Here is a 13,413-nt window from a genome sequence, read left to right as displayed (position 1 = left end):
TTACAAAGGCTCTGATCGCACCACTGCCAGTTTCTAACCCGTTACTTTCAACATCTCGACAGAGTAGGTAACAGCCTATGTATGGGGGCTCGGAATATGCAGTGCCACACCCACAATCAATCAAGATACCTTGGTAAATGACCCGTCAGATTTTGTAATGGTGCAATACTGTCTTTTGCGAACATCTGTGAGCAGACTAAAAGGTTGGTGCTTTGTCTTTGCTCATTTCTGCTACGAAACTCTCAAGCCAATATTAGGCAATCAGGATTTGCTTTTGCTACATTAGTAGGCAGCCAGTGACACTGTCCGAACACCGTAATTGCCAAAGTCATTTTTAAATCATCATGCATTGCGCCCGTTTCTACTTCGGCTATGATGTGGTGGTGATGATTGCGTTCAATGGCGCAAGGGATACTAGTACAAATAGCGCCAAAAAGTGGGTTGTGCATAATCTCAGTTGTATGCTCAGTGCTTTGGTGTATAAGGCCAATATTTAATGAGTAACAAACCGTCAATATTAAGACGCCCTACCCTTTCTCGAATTTTACATGTGTATTCAATGCTCCAGGTCCTTGAAGGAATGATTGTTTTTAGAGCAAAATGTTTTGTACGCTAGGCTCTGGTCATTCACTGCATTGCAAGTGACCTTCAGCTGCCGTATTGCAAGCTGCACTTTTGGCTCTACTGGAGCCTCGCTTCTGCGCTACTATGTGACAAGGCTCAAGAGATACGGCGGCTTCTTTCTGCGGTTGATCGCTCAACGATGTCTGAGACGTCTGAGCATGCGCTGCAGTGCAAGCGAACCATGTGACCACTCAAATATTTAGCATCTGCTTTGCCGGCGTACCATGTGACCACTCGAATATTTAGCGTCCGATTTGCCGGCGCTAAGTCCCTCAGCCGCCTCATCGATGCTATGCCGGCTAGACTGTTTGTGCACGCTCTTGAGCAAAAGCGAATGAATGCATACAATAATGTAGTAGATATTGGTAAATGGCAGGCTGCGAAATCTCAAGCAAACGAGAACTTTCACGACAGGCGGTGCGCAGTATTTACTTTCGCTCCTGATAATGAGGTATAGATGTTCTAAACCTGGGCCATGTTTACGCAGAAACCATGGGGGACACACTTGCGATGAACTGTAAGCAGGAAAAAAAATCATGCCTCAGTTTTTGAACACAATCTCACCCTCTGACGTTGGTGGTGACGTTTCCACGGTAGTTTTTGGGGATATCTCCGGTGGTACCGTTTCTGTTGGTTGCGGTGACGGTGGAGGAGTTCGTGGTGATGACGGTGGTAGTGGGGTCGCTGAAAGAAAGAAAAAAATTTCGTGCGTTATACGCAAAGTGCTACATGTTAGATTCCACAGTTCTCTCCACACAGGAAATTGCACTGAGACAGAACTATAGGGACGATACACCACGCAGTGCTAGCAAGGCTACACGCAGCAAGGACGACACACACACAAGGCAGTGACATGAAAAACGATGCGTAGTGTTTATGTGTGTACGTGATTTTGGGCTGTGTGGCCTGCTTGGTGAAACTTGAAAATGAACGCAATGACTAGCGAAAATGATGTTTGGGCGTCAGGAACGATATCAGCTTAAGTCCTACCCCTTGCTGTAGCAAGTGAAGTGTCTCTTCACATTCCAGGGAAACTGTAGAATTTGTACATGTATCAAAATCATGCCTCCTTAAATCCTGACACAATGTTTGGTGAAGGACTAACCGCCGTCATCCACATCTGTGGAAGATTGGTAATCGTGAATAATTTTTAAATACGAACGTGTACCATACGTACGCCGCTGTTTAAAATTTTGGGTACCTGTTTTGAAGTACGGGAACAAATCCAAACCACATCAGCAGCCTGCAGAGGAACTACCACAAAGCAATATAGGCATTCTGTCTGAGGGTGTCGTTTAGTTTTATTATTTGTTGGTGATTTTATCAGGTAAATCAGGTAAAACAAACCTTTCTGAAATTTTTTTTGTATTCATGAATTAGGTTTGGACCTAGATTTGGGTGTCTTCAACGTCCTATCTTTAGATGTCGCACGAAGTGCATTGCGTCATGTGAAGCAGCTCTCGCACTATAATTCTTCAAACACGTGAATACATATACTTATACTGATCTGCACGAAAGATGATCTCGCCAGCAAAGGTATCTTCAGGGCACTTTTCGCACACGTTAATTTCTGTGGTCCCGCAGATGACGTTTTATTAACAACTGAAAGCAATGACCACCTGCGCTCCAGTATACTGGCGTACAACTGCATTGCAATGCACGAAGAAAACGCTATAACCCATGATCACCTTCGACCCTGCCACCGCTGATCGGAGAAGGCTCAGCGTAGTGCCATGCCTTACTGTGACTATCCGCGATTTTACGGTTCTGGTAGGTTACCCATTGTTCAATTGCTGCCAGTCAGCCAGCCATTCGTACAGAATCGTTAATGAAGTCCAATCACAAAAATCACTAAAGGCAGCCAATAACTGAAGTCCAATCACTAATCACTGAAGGCAGGATCACCAACTTCGGATGTGACATCGGCCCTCTGAACCTCGTGTAGGTATTGCCGAATTTTATCGTAACTTTTTTGGAACTACGTATAGACAACGCATGTGCAGTATTGAAGGAATAACTGTTTGGACCTACATCTGGAGACTCATCATGTAGCATTATTTTGATGTCGATCTCTTGAAGGATGAAAAACCGTTAAATACCGTACCATCGTTATGAAGCGAAGCTCTCTATGCCTCACTGATAGTGTTCCATGTCACTACATAACGCGTGCAGAAATCAGGCTTTGAACAATGGGTTTCTCTAAACAATCATGATGTTAAGTAAAGGCCCATCAAACGCCTTACCAAAAGGAACGATTTCGGTGGTCGGTCTAGAACGTGCGCCCCTCGCATCATAAAGCCCGCGTCTTTCGTATTGAATAATTACGAATTCTGGACATTGATCCAAGTTGCCTGGGAGAAAGCACCCTAATTGAACCATCTTTCACGTCAACTAAAAGGGGCTTTGAACTTTTTTACACACGAATCCCACAATATTTTTTATTCCGTTTTTTGTGTTGCTGCATTTCTTCGCATGAAGCCCATGCTATGCTTAGGCGACAAGGTGCACCTTATATGATACGTGTCTGGCATTAGTGGGAAACGCACGTTTGGTCGGTGTTGCACCACCCCCTTCGGATTTATTGGCGCTCGAAGTTGTTTGCCGTGTGCCTGGATATCACAGTGTGAACAGGAAACATTTACCGTTTAGTGAGGAACAACTCAAACGTTTAACCAGCCTCACAGAAAATGAAGCCATAAATGGAGGTAGCGGACCAAGGGAATTCATGTGCAGCCCCATAGTGTCTCCTTACGTGCACGAAGCGGTGGAATATACGTACCCTTACCAGTGTCCTTACGCTTCCACCAGGGAGTTGATCCTAGGGAAATACAAATATTCTTGTTTAATTCAAAACAATGCACATTTCGTTACACCTGAATGTCTTTCACTGGTACAAAGGAAACTGTGTGATCTACTGAACTACAGGAACACACAGGCACGCCACAGCACAAGGCTAAACACAGAAAACAAAAGAGTACTAAAGAATAGGGCAGTACAGCTCACCCGTGCGTGGTAATTTCGTTCTGTGCCACCACGGAGTTCCTGAAATAAAAAAAATTGTATGAAAGGCTTCAGATCTTCATTCGCATGCATACACCACAACGCATGGAAAATGCAAGAACACGAATATACTGCAATCTTTTCTGCGTTTTCATTGTACTACCATTTCGCATATTTTTGTAAAAATGTTTTTGAGTGTTGTTTAGAGGTTTACAAACCATACACCCAGATATGGGACTGTATCAAAGAAGGCCTTTTTTATCCTGTAGTTTGTTTGACTGCAGAAAACATGTTTTTCTAGATTTTGTATAGTGTTTGGAGTTTTGCAAACAAGAGTTTGCAAAAAAATATTTCGGCTGTTTCGTTATGCATAATGCGCATTACTGCAAGTATAATTGCATAATCAAGTGTCTGCTGGCGCATCTAAGGCGAGATGTGGTGATGTCATCTGTGTTATCCTGGAGGAGCGTCGCTTCTATTGTAGGGATGTGACCACTTGCGCATTGAAACGTGACTCTAAAGGCAACATTAGTTTGAGAAGGTGTGAAATATGTTTTATTCCACATGCTGCAATCTGTTCGATGAACAGACACGCCCTAAAAGCAAACAGTTAACCAATTACGGTAGTAGTAGTATGTTTGCGTTTATTGACGCAGGAATACCTGCGACGACTGAGTGCCAAGACTATTCACATACATACATAGGTGGTCTTTCAATATTAGGTGGTCTTTCAATTACCCGACTGGTGATATTCTTAAGAGTTAGAATCGGAATTTTACCAAGGTTTTTTTATTCGATTTATGTTTTCAGTAGTATTTACGAATATATGGTAAGTAATTGGAGTGTTATGAACACGGTTATTAAAAATGTTTCACTCGCGCCACTACAATAACCTGTTTTGCCGAAACTAAAGGAAGGCGTTTTCCTTATTTTAACTTTAAATGACATTGATCCGGAGGTTTTGGGCGTCTCTGTAAAGGAATGTATAAGTGGTAAAGCCGTGCACGTCTAACCATGAGCATACAACATGTAGTAAAAGTAGCACGTTTATGGTATTAAGGGTATTATATGGGCGAGTGTAAAGAACCGCTAATATAAAATTGCAGATGATCCTATTCAGGAATGATAATGACAGAGGACCAGAAGCATCGATACATGCCCATGGTTCGAACAAGGGCAATGAGGATTTGGGACCCGCGGGAGAGCTTTCATTCTACCCTCGGATTCAAGGTGACTGAGGTCCGTCAGGTGGTTTTAAAATTTCGATGACACAAAGGTGACATTGCACCAAGCGACTTCACACAGGTCGCAAACGTGGCTGGACTGTTTTGAAATAGAAACTGAAAAGAAACAAACGTTTAGGCACCAAACATTGCAGTAATAGCGTTATACATTTGCCCCTCCTGTAATCTACAGCATATAAAACAAACAATTGTACGTATCTATTGCGTGTTTTTGTTTCACAAGGGAATAGAATCTATGTATGTATGTGTGTACTTTGGCACAAGAGCATCGAGGCAAAAGAGCGCCATATCACAGTGAGTGGTCATGTGAAGCAGCTCTCGCACTATGTTTCTTCAAGCACGTAAATACATTTACTTATAGTGATCTGCGCGAAAGATGATCTCGCCAGCAAAGGTATCGTCACACGTCAACTTCTTTGGTCCCGCAGATGACGTTTGAGGAACAACTGAAAGCAGTGAGCACCTGCGCTCCAGTATACTGGCGTACAACTGCATTGCAATTCACGAAGAAAATGTTATCACCCATGATCACGTGCGACCCTGCGGCCGCTGATCGGAGAAGGCTCAGCGTTTCTCCATGCCTTCCTGCAGCTATTCGCGATATTACGGTGCTGCTAGATTCCTGGAATACCAATTGTTCAATGGCTGCCAGTCAGCCAGCCATTCGTACAGAATCGATACTAAAGTCCAATCGCCAATCACTGAAAGCAGCCAATCACTCAAGTCTTATCACCAATCACTGAAGGCTGGATCACCAACTTTAGATGTGACAGTGGCCCTCTGATCCTCGTGTAGCTACTGCAGAGTTTTATCGTAACGTTATTGGAACTACGTTGGTAATGGACATCGCGTGTGACAATATTGAGGAGATAACTGTTGGACTAACATCAGCAGACTCTACATGTAGCATAATTTTTATTTCGATCTCTTGAAGGATATTTTACTACTGCTATGGTGGCAATAAAAAGCCTGTGGTATACCGTAAGTAAAACTGCTGCCCACAGTAATATGCGGAGGACTAGGCAACACTTAAAAAAATCTTTATCTAGGAATGTTCAACTAAAGTTGAAGCCAACCAACAATAAAATTCCGACACATAAGACTGCTCTCTTTGGCTTTACTATCCCGTTATCTTGATTGCTTTTAGGAAAATTGTTGGCGGCTGTGTTCCTGTGACACAGGCAGCACCTAATGCTGCCACAACGGCCTCGACACCTGTGCTCCGGCGGAGTGAGAGACTGCGGAGACCTCCGGACCGGTACTCGCCGGGGGGACAGGTGTTGTTTGGTGTTTGTGTAGGACAAACAAACTTGGGGGTGAGGGGTGTGACAAGTGTGTGGCGCCCCCCATCCCTGATATTCGTTGGCCGCTAAGTTCAGTGGCCCCACCAGGCTCGGTGGGCAACCTTGTGTGTGGCCGGGCAATAAACACCTCCGAGCACGGCTGCTCGGGGGTCAGTCACCGTCACCACCAGCACGCTGCATGTCGTCTCTCGGCTGGAGGGTACCCCTACCCTCCCAGGTTCACGAACGCGGGACTAGATCGTGACACTGGCGACGAGGATGGGATACGTCGCCACTGAAGCCACTCGTCGCCACTGACACTGGCGACGAGGGAAGAAGCCCGCGGAGCGGCCGAAGCCACCATGAACGCCGCCACCGAGAACGCCGAGACACCGCCCCCTCAATGCCGCTGTACGGGAGGCTCGAGCCGTTCGAGGGTGAAGGGTCCGCCTGGCCGGTCTACGAGGAGCAAGTCGGCGTGTTTTTCCGGGCGAATGACACACCCGAGGCAAAACAGCGCGACATCTTCCTGGCCAGCTGCGGGACCCGCGTCTTCGCTCTCCTGCTCGACCTGCTCAAGCCGGCCACGCCGCACGAGAAGTCGCTGGGTGAGCTGCTCGCGACGCTACGCTCGCACTACAGCCCGGCTCCGTCGACGCTAATGGAGCGTTTTCGCTTCAATAACCGGAGCCGCCGAGACGGAGAGACGCTCGGGCAGTTCGTCGCAGCGCTGCGAGGGTTGGCGAGCGGCTGCGCCTTCGGGGAGCAGCTCGACTCGCTGCTCCGGGACCGTTTCGTCTGCGGCATCAACGACCCCGCCATGCAGACGCGACTCCTGGAGCTTCCCGACCCCTCGCTGGACGACGCCGTGAAGGCAGCGCTGGCGATGGAGGCTGCGGCCAAGGACGCGGGCGAGCTAGCGCGTGCGGCCGGCGCACCGTCGGCGGAGGCGGCGGTGAACAAGATGGCGGCACGGCATGGCAGGTGCGTTCGCTGCGGTGGTGACCACCCCCCCTCCCAGTGCCAGTTCGCGGAAGCGGAGTGCTTCGCGTGCGGACGAACTGGGCACATTGCTCGGGCGTGCCGAGGGGGGACGACGGCGGACGGACGGAAGCAGCAGCCGGCGCCGAGCACAGGTTCCGCGCCAGCCCACGGCCGAGGGAGTCGGCGCAAGGGTAGGCGGCGGGGGCGTGCGGCAGCAGCTTCGGGTGCAGCGGCTAGGCTTCACGCCGTGGCCGAAGACCCGCAGATTTTCGACATGTGGCACGCGGCCACAGTGCAGCCGCCGGTGCCACCATACTGGCTGACTGTCGAAGTCTGCGGGCGCCCCATCTCCATGGAGCTGGACACAGGGGCCAGTGTGTCTGTCATGGCCGGGAAAGTATTCAGACGCACCTTCCCTGGCGTGGCCGTCGAGGCGTCGGGCGTCATGCTGCGCAGCTACTCCGGACAGCTCGCCCAAGTCGAGGGTCAAGCCCAGGTCAGCGTCCGCCTTGGCGACAGGGAGGCCACCCTTCCCCTGTACCTGACCAAGGGGCCGTCACCGACGCTGCTGGGCCGGAACTGGATCCAGGCGTTGGGCGTGAGGCTGCCGGAGTACCAGGAAGCAGTGCATGCAGTGGCAGATGGCCCGAGCCTCCTGACCAAGTCGGAGGCCCTGTTCCAGCCCGAGGTGGGGACATGCACAGGCACGGCGGCAAGCGTTGGGTGCCAGAGGGAGCACTGCCCCGTCCAGCCCGACTGCATGGACGGCGTCATCGAGCAGCTGCTGCACCGGCGAGAGGCCGGCACCAACGGCGTCGGGGTGCTGGGCACCAACGGCCGCCTGCTGTACCTGGTGGTGCTGGGTGCCAGGGTCAGTGCCCAGAAGGTGGCGCAGGCTATGCGGCAGGTGCACCCGCAGGGTTTCCGGCTCGACGACAAGGCCCAGTACGCGCTGGATTTCAAGATCGACGGCGGCGTGGGCCTGCCGCACAACTCCTTCCACACGGAGCCCCTGCCCCACAGCTGCCTGTGCGTGTACACCAGCCAGCCGGGGCTGGAGTACATCCGCGAGAGCCTCGCGAAGACCCTGCTAGCCAACCTGGAGCAGGAGGACCGGCTGCCCTTCCACGGCCTGCCCCTGGTCATGGTGTTTGCGGGCCAGGGGGACTTCCTGCGCGAGGAGGGCATCAACCGGGCCAAGAGCCTGCAGTGCCCCTTCGTGGACGACGGCGGCGGCCTGGACCCCGTGCGGCTGGAGCAGGCGCTGTGCGCGCTGGTGGAGAGCATCGAGCGGCTGCACATCTACCAGACGCTGCCCGCGGTCGCGGGGTCCCGGCTGGACATGCGGCTGATGCTGTGCATGCTGTGTGGGGACCCGTACGCGCCCGAGTAGGTGCTGGCGCCCCTGCTGGCGCAGCCGGGCTGCCTGGCCACGGGCCCGCTGCACTGCCTCAGCCTGGACTCCTTCAAGGGGAGCCAGCTTCACCGACCGCTGCCAGCACAGCACCAGGGGCTGGTGCTACTCGCGCCACTGCGGCACCACGCGCAAGTCCTTCGACACCGGGAAGGCTGACAGCTGGTGCGAGTGTGACACAGGCAGCACCTAATGCTGCCACAACGGCCTCGACACCTGTGCTCCGGCGGAGTGAGAGACTGCGGAGACCTCCGGACCGGTACTCGCCGGGGGGACAGGTGTTGTTTGGTGTTTGTGTAGGACAAACAAACTTGGGGGTGAGGGGTGTGAAAAGTGTGTGGCGCCCCCCATCCCTGATATTCGTTGGCCGCTAAGTTCAGTGGTCCCACCAGGCTCGGTGGGCAACCTTGTGTGTGGCCGGGCAATAAACACCTCCGAGCACGGCTGCTCGGGGGTCAGTCACCGTCACCACCAGCACGCTGCATGTCGTCTCTCGGCTGGAGGGTACCCCTACCCTCCCAGGTTCACGAACGCGGGACTAGATCGTGACAGTTCCCACTGGCCTTGGCATTTAGCCATGCACTTCGGCAAGTATCACTACCACTGGCAAAGCCAACTTAATGGGTATGGAGTTACGCTTATACACATACACCCGAAGCAACATCCACTTCGGCACACAAACCAGCTAGCACCGGCTGAGAACGTGGGACCTGAAAACGTAGTTTAGGACTAATTTTCGGTTATGTCAAACTATTCTTACATGTATGAGTGTTTATGGCGGAGGCGTATCCAAGACGAAATTGGCCACAAATTGTTTTTGGTGGTCGTTGAGCCTGCCATTAAAGATAAAGCATTTATGCTCTAAGTGTGTCCTTAGCAAATAAAATTAAATGCGGACAGAAAGGGTCCTATTTCAAATACGAACGAGACTAGAATGGTAGATGAAGCTTGTGGCCATGGAAGGGTGAAGTACGCCGGAAGAAAGGTCAGCTGAAACAGTTTTCTTAGTGAACATTGGCTGGTCTGGAAATAAAATTCGAGGCCGTTTCGTCCTGAAAATGTCGATGGCCAGACAAGCTCATAAGTTGTTGACACGTAGTAACGGCGTTCACATTTCCCTTGTGTTATGTCAAATCGATGCACGTAGGCCTGCCTCAGGGTGATGGGGTGGGCGGGATCAGTGCTATATGGCAAGCCCAAGGTGTCTACAAAAAAAAAACGCCCACTCCCGTTCATCTTTGGTGCTGCTAACTACATTAAAATCATTGACTGCGACCATAGCTGTACTGTGGACGCAACTAACCAAGGGTATGAGGACACTTCAGCATAACATAAACATTTTATTGGGGGAAACGTAACGTCCTCACGAACGCCTCAAATTGTTCGCTTCCGCCCATGGATCTCAAAGTGCTCAACCCTCTTTCAGCTTACGCAAACTACCTTGCAATCCGCTAGAGCCTTATGCTTTAAATGCAGTTGATCTGTATCTTACGCGCTATACCACTGCTCGTTCAGATTGCCTGCTGTTGATATAAAGTCCGTGACATCAAACGCATTGTGATGTAGAATATCTTGCGCTTTTTACACATGTGGAGCCTGGAGATGGATAGTTTGGATGCGAAATGCATCAAATATATATATATATATATATATATATATATATATATATATATATATATATATATATATATATATATATATATATATATATACCTAGCCTCTATAGTAAACACGGATTTGGCGAATGTCAAACGTGTTTCCGTCCTGCTTCGCCGAAGGTGGGCAGTGAAATAATACATCTAGTACCGGAAGCCGTTGCTCAAGTTTGGAAAAAAACAGTGCTAGTGTGCCATTTAATGGACAATGACGACAAATACATATTTGTTGTATTCAAAAGATATCGTGTTCTATAGTGCCCCCAGAGCTTGTCCGGAAGTGAAAGATGATTTATTACCTGCGAAATGTTTTCTTGCGCCAAAACGTTTGAACGAGTTTTGCTCTGACATTATAAGAACAGGTCTTTCTGCTAAACTCGGTGTGGAGCGGAGACTTGTTTACTGTTAGTCAACTTAGATGCACCACTTGACCTTCACCAAAGAAACCGAAAATGACGTCACCTGGACTGCCACACAAGACACACTCGGAAGCGATCACATCATCATAAGTATTACGGTCACCGCAACCAAATTTCGGAAACCACTTGGTGTGGCAAGCTAAGCGACTGGAAAAAATACAGAGACTCCATGCAAATGGAAGCCAATCACTGAAGTCCGATCACCAATCACTGAAGGCAGGATCACCAACTTTAGATTTGAAATTGGCCCTCTGATCCTCGTGTAGCTACTGCAGAGTTTTATCGTAACGTTTTTCATGAGGAATTGAGGAATTTAGCAGCTGGTGTGACAACCTTAAAAATAAACACAGGAATTCCACAAAGATTATACACAGAAATGAACTGACCACAAACATGGACAACATAGACCTCACCTGTGGAATGCAAGGAGAAGTCTCAAGAAAAAATGGAAGCATCAACAGAAAAACAGAAAAAACGCCTACTCCTGTTCATCTTTGGTGCTGCTAACTACATTAAAATCATCGACTGCGACCATAGCTGTACTGTGGACGCAACTAACCAAGGGTATGAGGACACTTCAGCACACACGAAATCACGAGGCCTTAGTTTTTTGGACAACAATCTCACCCTTTGGCTTTGGTGGCAGCGTTTCGACGGTAGTTTCTGGTGATATCGCCGGTGGTACCGTTTCTGTTGGTTGCCGTGACGGTGGAGTTGGTGGTGATGACGGTGGTGGTGGGGTCTCTGAAAGAAAAACATTCCGTGCGTTAGACGGAATTCACTATATGTAAATTCCACAGTTCCCTCCTCACAGGAAACTGCGCTGAGAGAGAACTAAAAGGGACGATACACCACGCAGCACTGCCATAGCTCTACGCAGCAAGGGCGACACACAAACAAAGCAGTGACCTGAAAAACAATGCGTGGTGTTTATGAAAGACGTGATCTTTGGCGGTGTGGTCTGCTTGGTGAAACTTGAAAATGTTCTAAATGAAGGATGAAACTGACATTAAGGCGTCAGGAACGATATAACCTTCAGTCCTACCCCTTCGTTTAGCAAGAAAAGTAAATGTCTCTGTGCATCCCAGAGAAACTGTAGAAATTGTACATGTATCAACGTCATGCATCCTTAAATCCTGACACAGTGTTTGGTGAAGGATTGACAGCCTTCATCCACATCTGTGGAAGACTAGTAATCGGGAGGAATATCAAATACGAACGTGTAACGTACGTACGTCGCTGTTTAAAACGTTAGGTACATGTGTTGAAGTACGGAAACTCCGTCAAAGCAACATGAGCAGTCTGCAGAGGCACTGCCACAAAGCAATATAGGCACTCTATCTGAGAGTGTCGTTTTGTTTTATTATTTGTTTGTGATTTTATCGGGTAAATCATGTGCGAAGCAAACCTTTCTCGACAATTTTTGTATTCATGAATTACGTTTGGACATAAGATTTGTGTGTCTTCAATGTCCTATCTTTAGGTCTCGCGCAAAGTGCATTGCATCATGTTCCCATAATGCAATGCACTTCACATGATGTTCATATGATGCAATGATGCAAGCAGCACGTGAATACATTTACTTATACTGATCTGCACGAAAGATGATCTCGCCAGCAAAGGTATAGTCAGGGCACTTTTCGCACACGTCTATTTCTTTCATTCTGCAGATGACCTTTTTGGCAAAACTGAAACCCATGAGCACCTGCACTCCAGTATAGTGGCGTCAAATTGCATTGCAATGCACGAGGAAAATGCTATCACCCACGATCCCGTACGACCCTGCGGCCGTTGATCAGACAAGGCTCGGCGTTTTTCCATGCCTTACCGCGGCTATCCGCGATATTGCGGTGCTGGTATATCCCTGGAATACCATTCCAGTGAGCCTGCCATTCGTGGGGAATCGATACTGAAGTCCACTCACAAAAATCACTGCAGGTAGCCAATCACTCAAGTCTAATCACTAATAACTGGAGGCAGGATCACCAACTTCAGATGTGACACTGGCGCTATAAATTTCGTGTAGCTACTGCAGATTTTGATCGTAACTTTTTGGAACTACGTCGGTTACGGACATAGCTTTCGACAGTATTGAGCGGATACCTGTTTGGACAAACATGTGCAGACTCAACATGTAGCATTATTTTGATGTCAATGTCTTGAAGGATATTCTACTGCGGCTATGATGGCACTAAAAAGCCTGTGGTATACCAACCTTTGCCAACTTGTTGCATTTTATAATTTGTTTAAAAAGTCCGACACCTGCAAATTGTTAATACTTCACAAGTGTGACCGCAGGAGCTTCTCAGTGGCTAGGCCGTTTACTTATTACCCAAGTGGCCTCAATCTCCCTTCCCCACGACCGTTTTTCTGAAGTAGATGAAAATCGATAACGTCCGTGTATCGAGATTTGATCCAGGTTTAATATCAACAGCTGGTTAAAATTAGTCTTCCGGTCGGCAACATAAACCGCGCCTCGGAGCAAAGATATAGCACGAGGCATCAAATGGGCCAGTTTTTTAGGAAAATGTGTTTGCACAAAAAACAACAAAAAAGAAAAGGCGAATCACGCTGTTTTAAAATATTACGCAGCAAGTAGGTTAAACCGAAGAAGTAGAAAAAGCACAAAACCTGGATGTTCCTCTATATTTTTTGTGCCCTGCTATTTACATCCAAACGTGTCATCACTCTGAAGAAAGCGAGTTCTGTGGTCAGTTTTTGAAGACAGTACAGTGGACAAGTTCCATTTTTTACAGATACAAATAACGACAGATATGTCAGAAAAAACAG

The 13,413-nt window shown here is 48.5% G+C and overlaps 1 protein-coding gene across 1 annotated transcript in view; it reads right to left on the bottom strand.

Moving 5' to 3' along the window:
* The window catches only part of LOC144151507 (uncharacterized), a 119,603-nt gene that overhangs the window by 90,382 nt on the left and 15,808 nt on the right, over positions 1-13,413 (bottom strand). Inside the window, exons 6-9 of the mRNA XM_077682582.1 lie at positions 11,251-11,367; positions 3,628-3,666; positions 3,404-3,442; positions 1,189-1,308 (exon numbers count right to left, since the gene is read on the bottom strand). Of these exons, the coding sequence (XP_077538708.1) occupies positions 1,189-1,308; positions 3,404-3,442; positions 3,628-3,666; positions 11,251-11,367 (315 nt within the window). The remainder of the gene's footprint in view (positions 1-1,188; positions 1,309-3,403; positions 3,443-3,627; positions 3,667-11,250; positions 11,368-13,413) is intronic.

The sequence above is a fragment of the Haemaphysalis longicornis genome, unplaced genomic scaffold (assembly GCF_048455015.1).
Source record: "Haemaphysalis longicornis isolate Haplotype H1 unplaced genomic scaffold, Haemaphysalis longicornis Haplotype H1 scaffold_9, whole genome shotgun sequence".
In the NCBI taxonomy this organism is placed as follows: domain Eukaryota; kingdom Metazoa; phylum Arthropoda; class Arachnida; order Ixodida; family Ixodidae; genus Haemaphysalis; species Haemaphysalis longicornis.
Note: the sequence above shows the minus strand (reverse complement) of the source record. Positions and strands in the feature narration are given on the sequence as shown.